The following is a 17,594-nucleotide window of genomic DNA, read 5'->3' as shown; positions in this document are numbered from 1 at the left end:
GGCTGGAGAGTGGCCGCTGCCCAGTCCACAGTTCAGGGGTGTGCAAGGTGAGAGGAAGGAAGTCTGGGATCATGGGTATTACTGTGTGAGGCCGTGCAGGGCCCCCTGGTGTGGGCACTCAGGATGGGCACCCCATTCCTGATGAGTCCTGTCTGCTGGGGGGCTCCTGTGGGCACTGTGGCACCTGCCCCGGCCGCCGCCAGCCTGGACAGTTTCTGTCGATTCCCCTTCTCAGTGAAGTGCAAGGGACTGCAGGGTTCCCCAGCTTGGGAAGTGCTCCCTCTCAAATGTAGTGAGCAGCATAGTGCCCCCAAGCCCTGCCTGGTCTGACACTGGCCCCATACAGCCAAATTCCAGGGTCTTCCCCGCCCCCCCCACCCTCTGTCGGATACTGTGGGAGACACCCCCCATGGTGATCAGGGGCAGTGGGAGACCCCGCTACAGACAGACCTGCCTCCTGTGCCCCAGTGGAGTCTGCCTCTGAGAACAGTACGGATGTCTTGTATGTAACCACGGAGGGTGGTGGTCTGAGGAAGGAACAGCAGGACAGCTTTCCCGAAGATCTCCCCCCAGGTACCCTCTCCCACCCCCACAGAACGTCCAGCCTGCCTGTCACCCCCCAGGAGAGCAGACAGGAGAGGTCCCTCAGGTTGTCATACACAACAGTCTTGGCCCTGACATTCTCCAGTGCCCAGCTGCCTCCGACCACCCAGTGACCCTGGCCAGTCAGCAGCAGCCAGCTGCCCCTGTGGACTAGGGCACCCTGTGCAGTCTGGCAAGACCAGCATCTAGGAAGCTGAGGGCTAGGTGGGAGCCGAATCCAGCTCTGTCCCAGCCCCAAGCAGCGGCTGGGGTGGGCTGGGCAGTGCCTGGGGCTCTCCTTCCAGGGTAGGAGGACAGGTATCCAGGCAGTTCAGGTATTGGATTGATCCCCCCTGGGGATCCAAAAGAGGTCCCCATGTGGCCTTCCAGAGCTAAAGGCAGCTTCTCCCAGCCTAGGCTCCCTCACAGGCCCTTGGGAGGCAGGTGGACTGGAGTGGACCAGGTGGGGCTTAGGTGTCAGTGTGAAGTTGGGACAAGGGGAGAGGCACATCTGGAGTCCAGGATGAGCCTGATGGCCACAGCCAAGGGCTCAGGCTTCATCCAGAGCACAGCGGGGAGCAGGGCATGGCCAGAGACGGAAGACCACCACAGGCATGCAGGGTTGGGCTTAGCCATGCAGCACTCTAAGCTTGTGGAGAGCCAGGAGGCTGCTACCCAGATCTGCCAGGGGGTGTGGCTCGGGTTTTTATCTAAGGTGGCACAGTGGCTAGAAAGGTGGATGGGTCAAAGGGAAGGGAGTGGTCCTGGTGGACCGGGACAAAGGGCGGGGGTCAGAGTTTGGAGGGCTGTGAAGTCCGCGAATAGGTTGGGGCTCAGAGTGTGTGACCCCATACGACGGGTGCTGAGGCCTGGGACAAAAGTGGTGACAAGTTTTGTAGGCTGAGCTCACATTGGGCCAGGCACGGGAGCAGGTCAGCCCTGGCAGCTCCCTTTTACAGTGGGGGTAATGAGCCAGAGAGGCCCAGCAAGCGGCCCTGGGCTCCCCCTCGCCCCCCTGTACTGCGGACAGAGACACACAGGTGGGGGGCCACCTGACTTGTTCAGTACACACAATTTCGTTCAGGGCCCATGAAAATGCATTAATGCCCAAATCAGAAGAAAAAAGCCAATACAATAAAGAATCCAGCCTGGATTATATTTTCTTTATGCCAACAATAGTAAAATACTGGTTTTCTTTTTATGGAGGAAGGGGCCCACAAAGAAGTACCTGGGTCACAGGGGCCATAAAGGAACCCTGAGTGGGGGCTTCATGCAGCCAGAGCCCCTGCCTGGAAACCAGGGTGCAGGATCTCCTGAGGTCCCGGGAAGGGGAAGGGCCCCACCAGCACGGAGCAACATGAGATAGGGCCGGGGCACCCTCCCGGCACCCCGCCAGCCAGGGGGCATCCTGGGGTCCAGGGTGGAGTGCATGGTCTGCACTCCACAGCCCACTCAAGGTCACAGACAAGTGTCTACACACGGTGGGTGGCGGGGAGCGGGCCCAGTGCCGCTGCCCCAGTAATGTGTCTCCCTGCCCCTCCCCAGGCCCCTGGCCCCGACATGGCCCGTCGCTCCCAGAGCTCCTCGCAGGGGGACAACCCACTGGCACCTGGGTACCTGCCACCTCACTACAAAGAGTACTACCGTCTGGCAGTGGATGCCCTGGCTGAGGGAGGGCCAGAGGCCTACAGCCGCTTCCTGGCGTCTGAGGGGGCACCTGCCTTCCTGTGCCCTGAGGAGCTGGAGCATGTGAGCCGCCACTTGCGGCCCCCACAGCATGTTGCTCGCGAGCCCCCTGAAGGCAGCCCTCCCAATGTGGACATGGATGGCTCCTCAGGCACTTACTGGCCCATGAACTCAGACCAGGCAGTGCCTGAGCTTGACCTAGGCTGGCCCCTGACCTTCGGCTTCCAGGGCACTGAAGTCACGACCCTGGTACAGCCACCACCGCCTGACAGCCCCAGCATCAAGGATGAGGCTCGAAGGATGATCCGCTCTGCCCAGCAGGTGTGCTGTCACGGGCTGGGTGGACAGTGGGGGGGAAGGGCCTGAGCTGGACCTCGAAGCATGAGTGGAGTGTGCTGGTGAAAGGAAAATACCAGCATTTCCAGCTTAGGGAGCAAGGGTGAGGCCAGGGCCAACTGGCCACGCTTCTCCAGCCTTCAAGCTACAGCACAAGCTCCCTGGCAGCCAGCTTTGGGGGTCACGAAGTGTTTGGTTATTGCAGGCTGCGGGGGGCACACTGCATTTTGCTTGCACTTGGTCATGGCCAGTGCCCAGAAACTCAAGGGCCCTGGGATGCTGGGCCCCCTTCCTGGTCTGGATTTATGGTTCAGAGAATTCTCTCCAGTCGAACCTTTGACCCAGGCTTGACCCCACCAAACAGGTGGCAAACAGCAAAGGGAGCCAGACATGGAAGCTGAGGCAGCAGATCCAGAAGCTAGAGAACCCCAACTGCCCTGTGCACCCTCTACAGCAGTCTCCTCCCAGGGGCAGAGCTAGGGCCTGGGCTGGGCCATCCGTGGGGCAGAGCTAGGGCCTGGACTCGGCCATCTAGGGCAGGGCAGTGTGAGGTGCCTCTCAGGGGCTTCAGTTGCCTTGTCCCTTCTCCAACAGGAGGTAGGCCCTGTGCCTGCCTAGGGCTCCATCATGGGCCACCCACCCGCCAGCAGCCCCACACCCCCTCTGGTAGGCCTTTTCCTCCTGACTCCCCTTCCCTGGCAGGGCCCTGCTCTCCCATGGGATGGGCTAGAGGGCGGTTTGCAGTGTTCATGGGTGATCCTGAGGCCTTGCCCGGGCCAGGCAGGAATGGCTGGAGAATAGTGGGGACAGCAGAGGGGTCTGTCCTCTGTCCCTAACCTGCCCCCCGCAGGTGGTGGCCGTGGTGATGGACATGTTCACCGACGTGGACCTGCTTGGTGAAGTGCTGGAGGCAGCGGCTCGCCGCGTCCCGGTCTACATCCTCTTGGATGAGATGAATGCGCAGCACTTCCTAGACATGGCCGACAAGTGCCGCGTCAACCTGCACCACGTGGATGTGAGTGACCCAGGGGGTGTGTAGGGAGGTGGAAGACTCCCCTGCAGAGACCTAATGCCTCTCCCTCCCCAGTTCCTGCGCGTGCGCACTGTGGCAGGCCCCACCTACTACTGCCGCACCGGGAAGTCCTTCAAGGGCCACGTGAAGGAGAAGTTCCTGCTAGTGGACTGTGCCGTGGTTATGAGTGGGAGCTACAGGTGCGCCCAGCCCGCAAACCCTGACATCTCCCACCTAAGGACCTCCCCTGCCCAAGCCCTAGTCTAGTAGCACCCCCCCCGCCCGCTCCCCCCCCCCCCCCCCCCCCCCCGTCCTTGCAGATTTGACACTTCAGAACCACAGGTGGGCCTTCCGCGGTGCCCCGCTGCTGCTCAGCCCCGCCCCCTCCTCCGACGCTGACTTCCGCCCCTCTCCTTGACTCTGATCTTGACCCTCGCCCCACCCGCAGCTTCATGTGGTCCTTCGAGAAGATCCACCGAAGCCTGGCGCACGTGTTCCAGGGCGAGCTGGTCTCCAGCTTCGATGAGGAGTTCCGCATCCTGTTCGCGCAGTCCGAGCCTCTGGTGCCCTCAGCCGGGGCACTGGCCCGCATGGATGCTTACGCCCTGGCTCCATACGCGGGAGCCGGGCCCCTTGTGGGCGGCCAGGTGACCGGGGCGCCGACCCCTTTCTCCTTCCCCAAACGAGCGCACCTCCTGTTCCCACCGCCTCGGGAAGAGGGCCTGGGTTTCCCCTCCTTCCTCGACCCCGACCGGCACTTCTTGTCGGCCTTCCGCCGGGAGGAGCCAGCCCGGATGCCCGCGGGAGCCCTGGAGCCGCACGCGGGACTGCGGCCGCTATCGCGGCGGCTGGACGCGGAGGCAGGACTAGGGGGGAGAGCTCGCGGGCCCGCGGGGCTTCTTTCAGGCCCGGCATCTGGAGATGGACACCTTCAAGCGGCACAGCTACGCGGCCGCCGACGGCACGGGCGCGGTGGAGAACTTTGCGGCTGCGCGGCAGGTGTCACGGCAGGCGTTCCTCAGCCACGGTGACGACTTCCGCTTCCAGACCAGTCACTTCCACCGTGACCAGCTCTACCAGCAGCATTACCAATGGGACCCACAGCTCGCGCCGGCGCGGCCGCAGGGCCTGTTTGAGAAGCTGCGCGCTGGCCGCCCCGGCTTCGCCGAGCACGACGACTTCGCGCTGGGGCCCGGGCCACGCTTCCCCGAGCTCGGCCCTGACGGACACCAGCGGCTGGATTACGTGCCGTCCAGCGCGTCGCGCGAGGTGCGCCACGGCTCAGACCCCGCCTCGGGGCCCGGGCCCCGCGGCCTGGAACCCAGCGGAGCCCCACGCCCCAACCTGGGCCAGCGCTTCCCGTGCCAGGCAGTGGCAAGGCAGGGCCCAGACGCCGCGCCCGACGCAGAGCAGGAGCGTAGGGGCGGACCCGAGGGGCGGGCCGGGCTGCGGCACTGGCGCTTGGCGTCCTACCTGAGCGGTTGCCATGGCGAGGACGCGGGCGAGGAGGGCCTGCTGGCACCCATGGAGGCTGAGGCCTATGAAGACGACGTTCTGGTGTCCGGTGGCCGAATGGTCCCCGGGGACCTGCTCCCCTCAGCCTCCCGTGCGCCCTTCCCGGCCAAGGGCCTGGTGTCCTGCTCCGGCGGCGGTGGTGGCGACAGCCCAGAGCGCGAGGGCCTGGAGGAGGCAGGTCTGGCCAAGCAGGACTCCTTCCGCTCGCGCTTGAACCCGCTGATCCAGCGCAGCTCGCGCCTGCGCTCCTCCCTGATCTTCAGCGCTTCGCAGGCCGAGGGCGCCGGTGGGGCCATGGCGGCCACTACCGAGAAGGCGCAGCTGCTGCACAAGGAGCAGGCGGTCAGCGAGATGCTGGGCTCCGGTGGCGAGGCCATGCGCTCCGCCACTTCCACCAAGGTGGCCGAGCTCCTGGAGAAATACAAGGGCCCGGCGCGTGATGCCGGAGGGGCGGGGGCCCCAGTCACAGTCGCCAGCCATAGCAAGGCTGTTGTGTCCCAGGCGTGGCGGGAGGAGGCCGTGGCGCCGGGTGGGGCGGGAAGCGAGCGCCGCAGCCTCGAGAGTTGCCTGCTGGACCTGCGCGACTCCTTCGCACAGCGGCTGCACCAGGAGGCTGAGAGGCAGCCGGGAGCAGCCACGCTTACTGCCACCCAGCTGCTAGACACGCTGGGCCGGAGCGGCACCGACCGGCTGCCCTCTCGCTTTCCTCTCTGCCCAGGGTCGCTCCGCCTCCCCACAAGGGCGGGTCAGTCCCCCGCTGGAGGGGCCTGGGCCGCGCCAGGCACCTCACCCTGAGCCGAAAGGGGAGCCCCACCGCGGCCTATCCCGAGCGCAGGGGCAGCCCGGTCCCCGCTGTGCCGGAGCGCAGGGGCAGCCCGGTCCCCGCTGTGCCGGAGCGCAGGGGCAGCCCGGTCCCCCCCTGTGCCGGAGCGCAGGGGCAGCCCGGTCCCCGCTGTGCCGGAGCGCAGGGGCAGCCCCGTCCCCGCTGTGCCGGAGCGCAAGGGGCAGCCCCGTCCCCCCTGTGCCGGAGCGCAGGGGCAGCCTCACCCTTCCCTTCTCCGAGGAGTCTCCCAAGACTGGGGCCGCAGAGGAGACGGCTGGCGGCCCCATGGAAGTCTTGCGCAAGGGCTCTCTGCGTCTCCGCCAGCTGCTGAGCCCCAAGGCTGAGCGGCGCACAGAGGAAGAGGGCGGCTTCCCAGCGCCGCAGGAGAACGGGCAGCCCGAGAGCCCCCGGCGGCCGTCGCTGGGCAGGGCTGAGAGCACTGAGGCTGCCACTGGAGACGAGCGGGGCCCGCGGGCGCGCATGGGCTCCACCACGGCCAACGCCTTGTACAGCAGCAACCTGCGGGATGACACGAAAGCCATTCTGGAGCAGATCAGCGCCCACGGCCAGAAACACCGCGGGGTCCCCGCCCCGGCCCCGGGCCTGGCTCACAGCAGTCCTGAACTAGGCCGCTCACCAGCTGCTGGCGGCCTGGCCCCTGACATGTCCGACAAGGACAAATGTTCTGCCATCTTCCGCTCGGACAGCCTGGGGGCCCAGGGAAGGCTGAGCCGCACCCTGCCTGCCAGCGCCGAGGACCGCGACCGGCTGCTGCTCCGCATGGAGAGCATGCGCAAGGAGAAGCGCGTCTACAGCCGGTTTGAGGTCTTCTGCAAAAAGGAAGAGGCCGGAGGCCCGGGGGCAGGGGAGGGCACAGCAGAGGACGACACCAGGGACAGCAAGGTGGGCAAGTTCATGCCCAGGATCCTGGGTACTTTCAAAAGGAAGTGAGCCTCCTGGCCCCCCAGCCCCGGACCAGGCACCCGCCTCGCTGCCGGCCACCAGGCAGAGCCCCTGGCACTCCTCCCCTCAAGGCGGCGTGGAAGCGGCTGAGCGCCGTCAGAGCTTGGCTGCGCCTGGAGCTCACCCAGTAGCTGGCCTGCCTTTTGCCCTGGCCCCTCCCCGCTGGGGCGCTGGCCCCCCACTGCCCCACGCCTTATTCCTCCAGCTCCATCTCTGCCCCTGGGCCCTGAGGCTCCCCTTCCGACGCGTCTGCCTCCACCATCTCTCTGGGCTTCAGGTCCCCTTTAGACCTTCATTCACCTCAGGGCCCCATCTTTTTGTGCCTTAGGCCCCCACCTTTTGGGGGGCCCGTCTCTGCCTCAGTCCCCCATCTTTGGGGGTTCCACATCTCAGGGCTTCCATGTCTCAGGGTTCCCCTCTGCTCACTGCCTCCTGGTTCTACAGCTTCCTCACAGCTGCCTCGTGCCTGCCCCCTTGGCAGCTCCAGCCTCCCCCTGCGGCCGGCCGGTGTCTCCCCCTCCACGCCCGCTGGCTCAGGGCTCCCTTCCTGCCCTGCTTGCATTCGTCCTCACTGCCTCCCTCTCTGCGTCCTGGCACCCTTTCAGCGGCCCACCCTTTCACGGTGGGGAGGCAGAGCTGGTTGACTGTCCTGCCAGGAGAACGGAGACCGACCTGGGCACTCTTCCTGCAGGGCTGCAGCCCGCACCCCAGCCCCCCGCAAGGGGTGAGAGCGCCGGGGTGTGCAGCACAATAAAGCCAGGTCTCGATGCATGCTGGGCCTTGGCCCTGCCCTGGAATGCTTGTACTTGAACAGGTGAGGGCAGGGCTCTGGTGTGGTGGTGCCTGAGCCCCAGCCCATTGCTCCACGGGTGCTGGCCCTTCAGGTGCTCAGCAGACCCCGACTCCACCCTGGTCTGGATCTTTCCCTCTTTGTCACCAACCTGCAAAATCAGAGTTTCCCCACCTACCTTTCCTGTATCTTTTTCACCTCTGGGGAGTGACTTTGATTTGGAATAACACATTTTAACACCAAATGCTTAGGAAGTCCCCCACTGTAAGTGCTAGCATCGTGAACTTAGTATTTCTGCAACCTTTTTTTTTTTTTTTTTTTTTTTTTTTAAGAATAAGAAATCGAAATCACGCAGACTGGGAAAGGATTTAAGGAACAAGGCCACTGAGCAAAGGCAGCAGTTCTGACTCCAGACAGCTGGAGGAGGGAGGGCGGGGAGGCTGGGGGATACTTTGGTTCAGGTGGAAAAGGTCACTGAGAAGCCAGATGCGCTGGAGCGTTCCTTGGCCTTGATGTGCTTGCTGACCTGTTTGCTCTCGTGTGCTTGGCGCGGCCCGTTGCTAAGGGGGAGCCCGTGCAGCCTCCTGTCTGCATCCTCCACGTCGTGCTGAATAACACATCTCAAATGTGATTCTGCACATTTTGGTGTTAACAATAAAACAACAAAATATTCCAACACATTCCTAAATATATGTATTAATCACCCAGTTAGTATATTGCAAATGTGAGTCTTGGGAACTCAATTTCCCTCTGGACAGCACCACCCATCCCTGTGGGGCCCATTAACCCCCCCCCCCCACATCTGTACTGCCAACACCTGTAGCCACATCTAACCCTGGAGACTCCACCTCACCTTCCCATGACCCGCTCCCCTTCACAGGCAAATGCTTTCATCCACTACTCCCACTCTTCAATTCCGCCAGCCCTCCACCTAGGCACACCCCCACTGGCGCTCCCTGGGGGCTCCTGACCACCAAGCCCAGCAGACACTTCCCAGCCCCCGCCCCCCGCCCCCAGACACCAGTGCCCGGGTGTCGGGATCCCTCAGCCCCTCCAGCCACCCCGTGTTTGCAGGGCTGGGCTTCCTGGGGCCCCACCTGCTCTCTGGTTTTGGCATTCCTTCCCACTGCCTCATGCGCCACCCTCATCCATCACCTGGGGGCTATGCTTCAGGCTCTAAGAACTCAACCGACTACCCCCTGGGCAGCCTGGTCTCCTGACTCGCTCACCTGCAGGCCAGAACTGGGGCATTTACTCTTGCCTCCTTTCTGGGCCTTCTCCCAAGTCCTCTTGTGCTTTCTCCATCTCTTGCAACCACCTGGTCTGGGCCCACCCTCTGCCCAGCTCTCCCTGCCCTTCCCACCTGTGGCTCTCCCTAGCAGCCTGCAGCTTTTACAGGTGAGCAGAGGTCTTGCTCCTGGCAGCCCAGCCTCCAACACAGCACAGGCCACATCCTTTAGATTGTGAGCCCCAGCTGGGCAGTTGGGAAGTGGCCTGTGTGTTCCAGCCCCTGCCTGGGGTCAGGTGTGGTGCAAGGCAGACCTGGAACAATGAGACGGGTGCCCAAGGGGCCCCTTGGAACTCTTCAGCTCCCACCCCCCTGGACCCACCCCCCCCGCCAGGACAGACCAGCTGCCAGTCACTGTTGGTGGCCCAGAGCACAAGGATCACAGTCAGGGGCTGTACCCTGGGGCACTGCCCTGTCCTCTCTTCCACGTTAACTCTGGCTCAGGGTCACAAATGCCCTCAGGTGATGGCTTGCACTGAGGCAGCAGGTGCACAAGTCCCTGCCCCCCCACTCCCAGAGCACCCTGGGGTAGCCTTGTCCCTCTGATAGTGTTCTGACACCAGGCAGGCCCCAGAGCATTTGTGGAGAGAGGAGGGGAAGCTGGTCCCGAGGAGCCCCCCAGGCCAGTCACAGGCACTGTGAGCCTCCAGGGAGAGCAGTGGAGAGCCTCCAGGCAGACAGGATCCACCCAGGGACAGCAGGTGTCCTCGCAGCTTCTCATGGGCTCTGTACTAGACATGGGGGTCCTCCGAAGGGGGTGGACTCCAGGCAAGGGGTGGTGTGGCCTCAGAGGGAGCACCTCACTGAGGACAGAAGACAGGCAGGTAGGCTGGGTGGGGATGGACAAGACTTTATTGGAGTAAGTGACTGGGGATGGGTGGGAACCTCACCTACTCCCCCAGAGGCCTGGACAGGCTCCCTGGATCTCAAGAATATGGCCAGGCAAAGGGGCAAGCGGCTAAGAGGGGGGTGGGGAGCATGGGGGACTTGGGGGCAAATCCGGGGCTGGGAGAGGGGCGGGGACTGGGCGAGGGGCCGGGGCTGAGCAGAAGAGTTGGGTTGAAGGCTGGTAGGGCGGCTTAGGCGCGTGGCCCGGGGAGCAGGGGCAGGCGGCCCAGCGCCGAGTGGCAGACGGTACCGTAGGCCTGAGAGTAGCCCCCGAGCGCAGCCCTCGCAGCGCCCTGGGCTCCCTGCGAGGCCGAGGCGCTGAACATCCTCCGGCCCGGCCGGAGCTCGGGCCGGGCATCCGCGGGAAGCCCGCGAGGGACCTGCGCGGTCGAGGGGTCGCATAAGGGGCGGGGCCAGAGGAAGGGGAGGGCCCTGACCCCGGCGAACCCAGCGGCCGAGGGGGCGGGAAGGACGGCAAGGGAGCGGAGGGCGGGGGATCCGAGCGAGCTCACCCGTCGCGCGCCGGTCGCCCTCACCCCACGGCCCGGATTCCAGTCGCTCCGGATTAGGGCCTGGATGGCCACCTGGGCGGCGGCCTGCGAGGCCAGGGAGGGCGCCGCCCCCTTCCCGCTGGGCTTCACCTGGGAAGGGGCGCGTCACGGGGTCACTGCAGGGGCCCTCGGAAAGGAGTGAGAGGGACCCTCCCGGGCCGACCTACCCACGAGGGTGCCGAGGGGGCCTCCGCCGTCGCCCCAGGGGGCCTCTCCCCTCTCCCGGGACCTCCTGGGGGCGGAGGCTGGAGCAGGGGGGCCGAGTTCCGCCGCGGAAGGTTCTTGGCTCCGCAGGCAATGTCTGTGGGGTCGGAAGATCAATCCCCGGGGTTGGGGTTAGTCGCGCGCGGCGGACGCTTGGTGGCTCCACCCAGGAGGGGCAGGGGCCGTGCTCCGCGCGGGGCGGCCGTCAGATCACACACCGTGCGCGGACTGGTGACCCGGGCTGCTCTGACGTCTGCGTCCGGGGTTCTGCGTGGGGGAGCCCTGGGGCAGCTGAGGGACGGCTCTGGGATTGAGCAGGTGCGCCTGGGGCCGGGGGGCACTGGGCTCTGCCCCCGCGGGTGTGCCCCCCAGGCCCTTCTCTCTGGGGATGCTGCTGTTGCCCCTGCGCTCCAGGATCATCTGCGGGAAGGGAGGGGCGCTCAGAGGAGCACGGCGCGGGTGTAAAGGGTTCTGGGGGTCGCTGAGGCAGGGGACGGCCTTGAGGGTGAGCGTGGTTGGGGGACGGTGGTGGTCGCGGCCAGAGCACCTGATAGACGCGGCTGCGATACTCGGGGGCTGAGAGCTGAACTCCTTCGAGCACCGGGAGCCGCACAGCCGAATCCAGTGTCCACTCACGAGCCGGGCAGTGGAACCTGCGGGGAGCCAGCGAGGCGGGCGTGGGAGAAGCGAGATGCGCGCTGCCGTCAAGCGGGCCTCTTGGGCCTCTCCGACCGAGCCCAGATCCGCGACCCAACACCCAGCCCCAGCCAGGGAGGAGCTGGTCAGGATGCTGCCCTCTTCCCCGCCCCTACCTCTGCACGTAGGGGTGCTGCAGTGCCTGGGCTGCGCTAAGCCGCTTCTCCGGGCTAAATACCAGGAGTCCCCTGAGGAGATCCAACGCCTCCGGGGGTGTGTCTGGCGGCAGGAGGGTGTCCAGCGTCTGCCGTGGCCTGCGGGCGCCTGCGTATTGTCCCCTCTCCAGGTCGGGGTCCCTCCTCACATCCGTATCTGCGGCAGCTCTGCTTCCGACCCTCACCCTCCGCCCAGCACCACTTAACTGTCTCGGTGCATCTCCCCTCCCCATGCAACCCTCAGGCAGCCTGGGGCGAGACCCCTCCCTGCCTTGCTTCCGGTCCCTTCCTCTGCGCGCCCTGCTCCATTCCTGTGGGCCTCCCCACGCCTCAGGCCATGCTGGGTGACGCTGGAGATTCCTCATTTTTAGCGTAACCAAACTGCTGGGTTCGGGATCGCCATGGGAAGACCAGGGCCCAGGTCTGGGCTGACAGACTGGCCAGCAAGTTGACCAGAAGTACGCCAGAGCCAAGCTCCTAAGCAGCCCCACTCACCGGGACCCCAGGCAGGGCAGGATAGAGGCACTGTAGCTTGAGCCAAGAGCCAGGAGGTCTGCAGGTGGGTGGATAGAAGGAGCTGTGTGATGGGGAAGGGCCTGGCCCAGTGGGGCAGCTCAGGGAGGTCTGGGGCCAGTTGTCTCCTCCTGCCCTGTGGAGTGCCCGCCTCTCTGCAGGGGCTGGGCTGTCTGGCAGGACTCCCAGCTTGCATGCCTGGATTCACGCTATGTGTGCACACGTATGTGCACCTGCACGCGTGCCTGCCCTCGCACACTCCTACTCCCACTCCTGCACACGCACTCCAGTCTGGGCATCCCCACCTCCATGGAAGAGCCACCCCTTCCACCTGGGGAAGACAATAGGGCTCCCCCCACCTGGTCCTCTCCCCCCGCCCCGGCTCCCTCCCCCCAAAAAAGAGGAAGGACTCCCTAGACTACCTACCCGCACGCCTCTTTCCCCAACCTCTGCTGCCCCACTCCCAGCACAGCTGCTGGACCTGCTCCCACGAGCCTCAGCTCCTGTCCTGACCCAGCTGGGCCCCTCACGGGCACTGCTTGGCCCTCGAGGACCCCTAGCTTCTCCCTGGGCCTAGCATGCATAGGGCCTGCCCTTTCTTGTCTTCCTGAGGCTCTGGACCCTTCCCGTCCCCCTCGTCCCCAGCCCCCTCCCCACCAGTCCTGGCCGGTACCATGCTGTCCCCCCACAGCTGTGTGTGCTGACCCTCAGACTCCCTGATGCCCAGCAGGCCCCTACACACACCCTCCTTGGACGGCGGTGGGATGGTCTCCAGGATCAGCTCCAGCTGGTGCAGTGTGGAGGTGCCAGGGAACAGGGGCCTCCCCCGAAGCATCTCCCCCAGGATGCAGCCCAGACTCCACATGTCCACCCCAGGGGTGTACCTGGGGCAGGAAGGGGTGGAGGCATGGGGGGACCCTGGAGGCAGAGGTGGAGGGAGGAGGAGAGACATTCAAGGGGGTGGGGTCTGGGGTATTGGGAGGGAGCCAGTGAGGATGCATGTGGGGGCACAAGAACGCTGGGCGAGAGGATATGGGGGTGCTGCGGGGAAGGTGAAGGTAGGATTGCAGGGGTGGGTGGGGGGAAGATGCTCTTACCAGCTTGAGGACAGCAGCACCTCAGGAGCCCGGTACCAGCGTGTGGCCACGTAATCTGTCAGGGCCTGGCCCTCAGGCCCCTCAGGGAGGCCGCTGAGGGAGCGGGCAAGACCAAAGTCGCAGAGCTTCACCAAGCAGCTGGAGTCCAGGAGGATGTTGGAAGGCTGCAGGAGAGGAGGCTGTCAGGGGTGGGTGCGCACAGCGGGGGTGCAGGGCCCACGAATGGAGGGCTGGCGGCACCTTCTGGTCCCGGTGGATGACGCGTCCTGAGTGGATGAACTTGGTGGCCCGTAGGAGCTGGTAGATGATGTAGCGCTTGTGGATGTCTTTCAGCAGCCTGCCCTTACAGATGACGGCGTTCAGGTCAGTGTCTGGGGGAGCGTGTGGGTCAGCCTGGGGGCCTGGGCAGAGTGCACAGGTCTGTCCCACTTTGGACCCTTCCCATATGGCCACAGTCCCCAGGCCCCACTGGCCACCCTCAAAGCCCTGTCCCTGGCCCTGTCCTGGGCACACACACTTCCCAATGGTTCTGGCAAGCTTCTCAGGCCTGCTTGCTGCCTTTGTTGGTACAGCAATAAAAGCCTGTGGGATTATTTTTATTTTTATTTTTTAAAGATTTTATTTATTTACTTGAGAGAGAGAATGAGCAAGCGAGGGAGAGAGCAGTAGCAGGGGAGGGACAGAGGCAGAGGGAGAAGCAGGCTTCCCGCTGAGCCGGGAGCCCGATGCGGGGCTCGACCCCAGGACCCTGGGACCATGACCTGAGCCGAAGGCAGACGCTTCACCAACTGAGCCACCCAGGCGCCCCTGTGGGATTATTTTTAATACTTCATTTCCTGTTGCCTTGTTTTATAAAATGGGTAGAAAAAGGAAAATACAGCTGCAAACAGTGGAGAAAGCAGGAGGCTTGTGGAGGCGGGCTCAAGGTGGTCACTGCCAGGCCCAGACACTGATGCACACCAGCTGTTTGTCCTTGCCCACTGAGGAACTGCCCTAGCTCAGGGCTGGCCGCCATGATGGCCCGAGCAGCAGAGGGGCGTACAAAGGGAGGCGGGCCACTGGAGGGTCCTGCACCAGGACTAAGCAAGGCCTCACTCACCCATAGACTCAAACACCAGGTAAATGTCCCTGTCATTCTCCGCCTGGATCACATCCAGGAGGCGGATGATGTTGGGATGGTCCCCAAGTTCCTAAGGAGAGAGCCAGGGGTTGTGTGCTTTGAGGGGCGAGGGTCTGGGCATCCCCCCTTGTTTGGAGAAACTGCACCTGGGGAGGTGGTCAGATGGCCCTGGCCACTCACCTGGAGCAGCATAATTTCCCGGAACGTTCTCTGGAATGAGACAGAAACCTGAGTGTGGGTATGGAGGAAGAAGGAAGCCCACTTCTTGAAAGGATCTATAGGGATTGATGCTCGTCACCCACACCCACTGGACCATAGGGTCACAGAGCAACTGGTGCTCTGAGCAATGACAGAAACCAAAATAACACCGGAGCTAGCTACTAGGCAGCAGGGAGTCACCCCCACACCCCTGCCCTTGTCGTTCTCACACCTCTTCCCCACTCACGTACCTGGGCATCCGTCTTATCTCTAAAGGCATCGAAGATCTTCTTGATGGCCACGACCTCGCCAGTCCTCCTATCCACTGCCTTCCACACGATGCCATAGGCCTGTGAGAAGGCTGGTTAGCTTGCGGGGCACAGGGCCAGACTCCTGCCCAGCCCTCCCCTGCCCACCAGACTGCTCCTCCCTGCTCTGGCTCCTGGGAGGGAATGAGGGTGCGGTGAGGGGCTGTAGCTCTGGGCGAGGTCCCTGCAGCTGCAGGCTGCTCATCTTGCTGCCCAGGACCCCGGTGTCTTCCAGAGGAGGGTGATGGGAAGCAAGGCCCCAGGAGGAGATAAGGTCACAGATGGAAGATTCTGGGTGGGAGATGAAGCCTGTTCTGGGCACCTCTCCCCTCTTTCCCATCCTCCCTCCAGCCTATTAGCAAACCCTGTTGGCTCCACATTCAGAGTTCATCAGAATCCCACCGCTTGCTGCCATCCCTGCTGCTGGGCCTGGTCTGAGCCTCGTGCCTCTCCAACATCTCCTGTCTGGAATCACTACACTAACCTTGTAGCTGGTCTCCCCAGCCCACACCACTGTCCATCTTCTACAGAACACGCAGGGTGAGTCTTGTGGCACCAAAGGCTGCTATCACCCTCTGTGTCATGCCCAGTAGAAGCTCTTGCAGTTTCCCAAAGCCGCAGGTGATCAGAGCCCCCCCCCCCCCCCCCCCCCCCCCCGCCCAGCCACTCCTATCCAGTTCACACCAACTCTGCTTTTTCCCCACAGCCAGCAGGTCCTTGCCTCAGGGCCTTTGCACTTGCTGTCTGCACTGTTTGGAACATTCCTTCTTTCCTCCCCCGTTACACACCCACACAGTCACACACCTTCACATACACTCTTATACATAATCCCACATGCTCTCACACACAAACACAAATGCACGTTTGCTCACACAAGGCTCTGGCTCTCACTCCAGGACCATTTACCCACTCAGGCCCTTCCTGGGCCAGCCTTGGGATCCACCCATCGCCCTCAGCGACTGGAGTGGGTGGGCCTGGCCTCCTTAGAGTGTCCTATGGGCACCAGAAGAGGTAGCTGGGAGCAGGGGACGCTGGGCAGCGGGGGACTGGGGAGGGGATTTATCCAGGGTCCCACCGGCCTGAGACCCCTGTGGGCCCAGAACCAGGCGATGGGCCCCCTTGGAGTAGGGCACTTTTAGAGCCCTGTTACAAGAAACTGAAGCCCGAGGGGCTCGGTGTCTTGCCCAAGGCCACCCTCCAGTCCGTGGAGGAAACTGGTCGCGAGCCCAGGACCCCAGGCAGTGTCGGAGAGAACAGACCTCCCACTGGACCTGCCCCCGCCCTGCAGTGGCCAGGCTCACCCCCTTCCCCAGCCGCCGCTTGAGCAGGTATCGCTGGGCTACGTGGCGGTCCACCTCCGCAGCGCACATGCCGGCGGGTGGGCGCCGGTAGACCTCCAGACGCGGGCAGGGCTGGAACTGTTGAACCCAGTTGCCTTGGAGACGAGGCCCCCTCCCTTGCGCCTGCGCGTCGCAGGTGTGGGGAGGGGTGTGCGGCCCAAGCCACACCCCACCGCCTCGCCCCCGGGAGCGCCCCCGCCCCCCCCCAGCTCCTGGCCCCGCCCCGCCTACCCAGCCCCCGACAGCACCCACGCAGCGCCCCGGGTCTCCGAAGCCAGGCTGCAGGCGCGCGGCGTGCGTCCGCGGGGCGCCCTCGGCCGGGGTGCCCTTTCCACCGCCTCCCAGCTCCGCCGATGTGGTGCTGGCGGTTAGGGCGGTGCTCGCAGACCGCCCCCCCACGCCCGACCAACTACCGAGCGGTCTGGGGCGGGGGCCGCGCCGTCCCCTGCTCGGGGAAGCGCCAGGACTGTAGGGTGCTGAGGGTTAGGGTTAGGGCAAGGGGGAGCTCGGGGGCGGGCTCTCGGGGCGGGGGCGTCCCGCCGACAGCCCAGGGCCGGCCGGAGGAGGCGAGTTTGCACACACTTGGTGGGAGTGTAGAATGCCACACCCTCTTCGGAAAACAGTTTTGGCAGTTTCTCCAACATAAATTCACCGTGACCCAGGCAAAATGAAAACATAGGTCCACACACAGAATCATACATGGCTGTTCATAGCAGCTTTGCTTCTCGGAGCCCCAAACTGGAAACGACTCAAACGTTGCTGCAACGTTTGACACAGAGGAATGGATAAACAAAACGTGGCCGAGGCGTGCAATGGCACGTTGCTCAGCAAAAAAGGAAAGAAACCACAGGAACACACCACATGGATAGATCTCAAAATCTTTACGCTGGCTAAATAAGTCAGACCCCCCTCAAAAGAGTTCACTGTATGAACCCATTTATATAAAACTGCAGAAAATGCTATCTACAGTTCAGGGATGGCCCCCGGGGTGGACCGGAGGGAGAGAGGCATTGGAACTTTCAGAGGTAATAGAAATGTTCAGTTGTGGTGAAGCTTTCTAGGGTGTATACTTATGTCTAGGTTGTTTAAATCGTACACTGTAAATACATGGTTGCATCTCCATATAAAACTGGAGGCGTGGAGAATAAGCCAGGGAGAGAAGCAAGGTGGGAGAGACTGGTCTTCTGGTCCCCAGAGAGTATCCAGGGCTGGACAATATGCCCTCCCCCAGTAAACAGCTGGAAAACTGGACAAAGTATGCAAAACAACTTTCTGTAAATTGGACAACAAGCAGTGCAGGACTGCAATCCTGGGAACCCAGGAACAAACAACCTCTTGAGTTCAGTACCAGCGCCGTGTCAGGGAGGAATGAGGGAAAACTTCCACCGGTCTGAGACGGGGAAACTCAAGGACTCCATCAAAATCTGCTTTTTTGCTCCATTTCCTGCTTGGACTCTTGCTAGGGCCCGCACCCCCACTTCACACAGGCCTCAGAATACAAGTGGTGCATGTCCTCCTTGTAAGGGACA

General features: G+C 63.5%; 2 protein-coding genes across 8 annotated transcripts; one reads left to right on the top strand and one right to left on the bottom strand.

Annotated features, from left to right (window-relative positions):
• The first annotated feature begins 375 nt into the window (after positions 1-375).
• On the top strand, positions 376-8,383 carry FAM83H (family with sequence similarity 83 member H). Its single transcript, XM_027616115.2, is given in 10 exon segments — positions 376-573; positions 2,128-2,589; positions 3,455-3,619; positions 3,692-3,816; positions 4,065-4,485; positions 4,487-5,833; positions 5,835-5,930; positions 5,932-6,045; positions 6,047-6,130; positions 6,132-8,383. Coding segments are annotated over 9 exon segments (3,573 nt in total). The 5' UTR covers positions 376-573; positions 2,128-2,142; the 3' UTR covers positions 6,906-8,383.
• On the bottom strand, positions 8,135-16,171 carry MAPK15 (mitogen-activated protein kinase 15). 7 transcript variants are annotated; one of them, XM_027616191.2, is made up of 14 exons: positions 16,027-16,171; positions 14,669-14,767; positions 14,400-14,429; positions 14,199-14,289; positions 13,340-13,500; positions 13,100-13,263; positions 12,747-12,886; positions 11,985-12,042; positions 11,451-11,588; positions 11,186-11,291; positions 10,857-11,058; positions 10,602-10,735; positions 10,396-10,524; positions 8,135-8,314 (listed from the first exon to the last, which is right to left on the bottom strand). In XM_027616191.2, exons 1-14 carry the CDS (start codon positions 16,093-16,095, stop codon positions 8,165-8,167), a joined length of 1,671 nt encoding a protein of 556 aa, XP_027471992.1. In that variant the 5' UTR covers positions 16,096-16,171; the 3' UTR covers positions 8,135-8,164. The 7 variants fall into 7 exon arrangements, with proteins under 7 accessions (XP_027471992.1, XP_027471963.1, XP_027472009.1 ...); XM_027616208.1 differs by lacking the exon at positions 8,135-8,314 and adding an exon at positions 9,360-9,798; XM_027616151.1 differs by lacking the exon at positions 8,135-8,314 and adding an exon at positions 9,940-10,263.
• Positions 16,172-17,594: the final 1,423 nt, after the last annotated feature.

The sequence above is a fragment of the Zalophus californianus genome, chromosome 4, assembly GCF_009762305.2.
Source record: "Zalophus californianus isolate mZalCal1 chromosome 4, mZalCal1.pri.v2, whole genome shotgun sequence".
NCBI classification, from domain to species: Eukaryota; Metazoa; Chordata; class Mammalia; order Carnivora; family Otariidae; genus Zalophus; species Zalophus californianus.
This window is presented reverse-complemented; position numbering and strand designations above follow the sequence as displayed.

Excerpts from the sequence above, each read along its gene's own strand:
- MAPK15 (XM_027616151.1), bottom strand. The coding sequence starts at position 16,095 with ATGTGCGCTGCGGAGGTGGACCGCCACGTAGCCCAGCGATACCTGCTC. Across the intron at positions 13,264-13,339 it reads TCATCCACCGGGACCAGAAG|CCTTCCAACATCCTCCTGGA; the intron begins GTGCCGCCAGCC and ends CCTCTCCTGCAG. Across the intron at positions 11,059-11,185 it reads ATCGCAGCCGCGTCTATCAG|ATGATCCTGGAGCGCAGGGG; the intron begins GTGCTCTGGCCG and ends CCCTTCCCGCAG.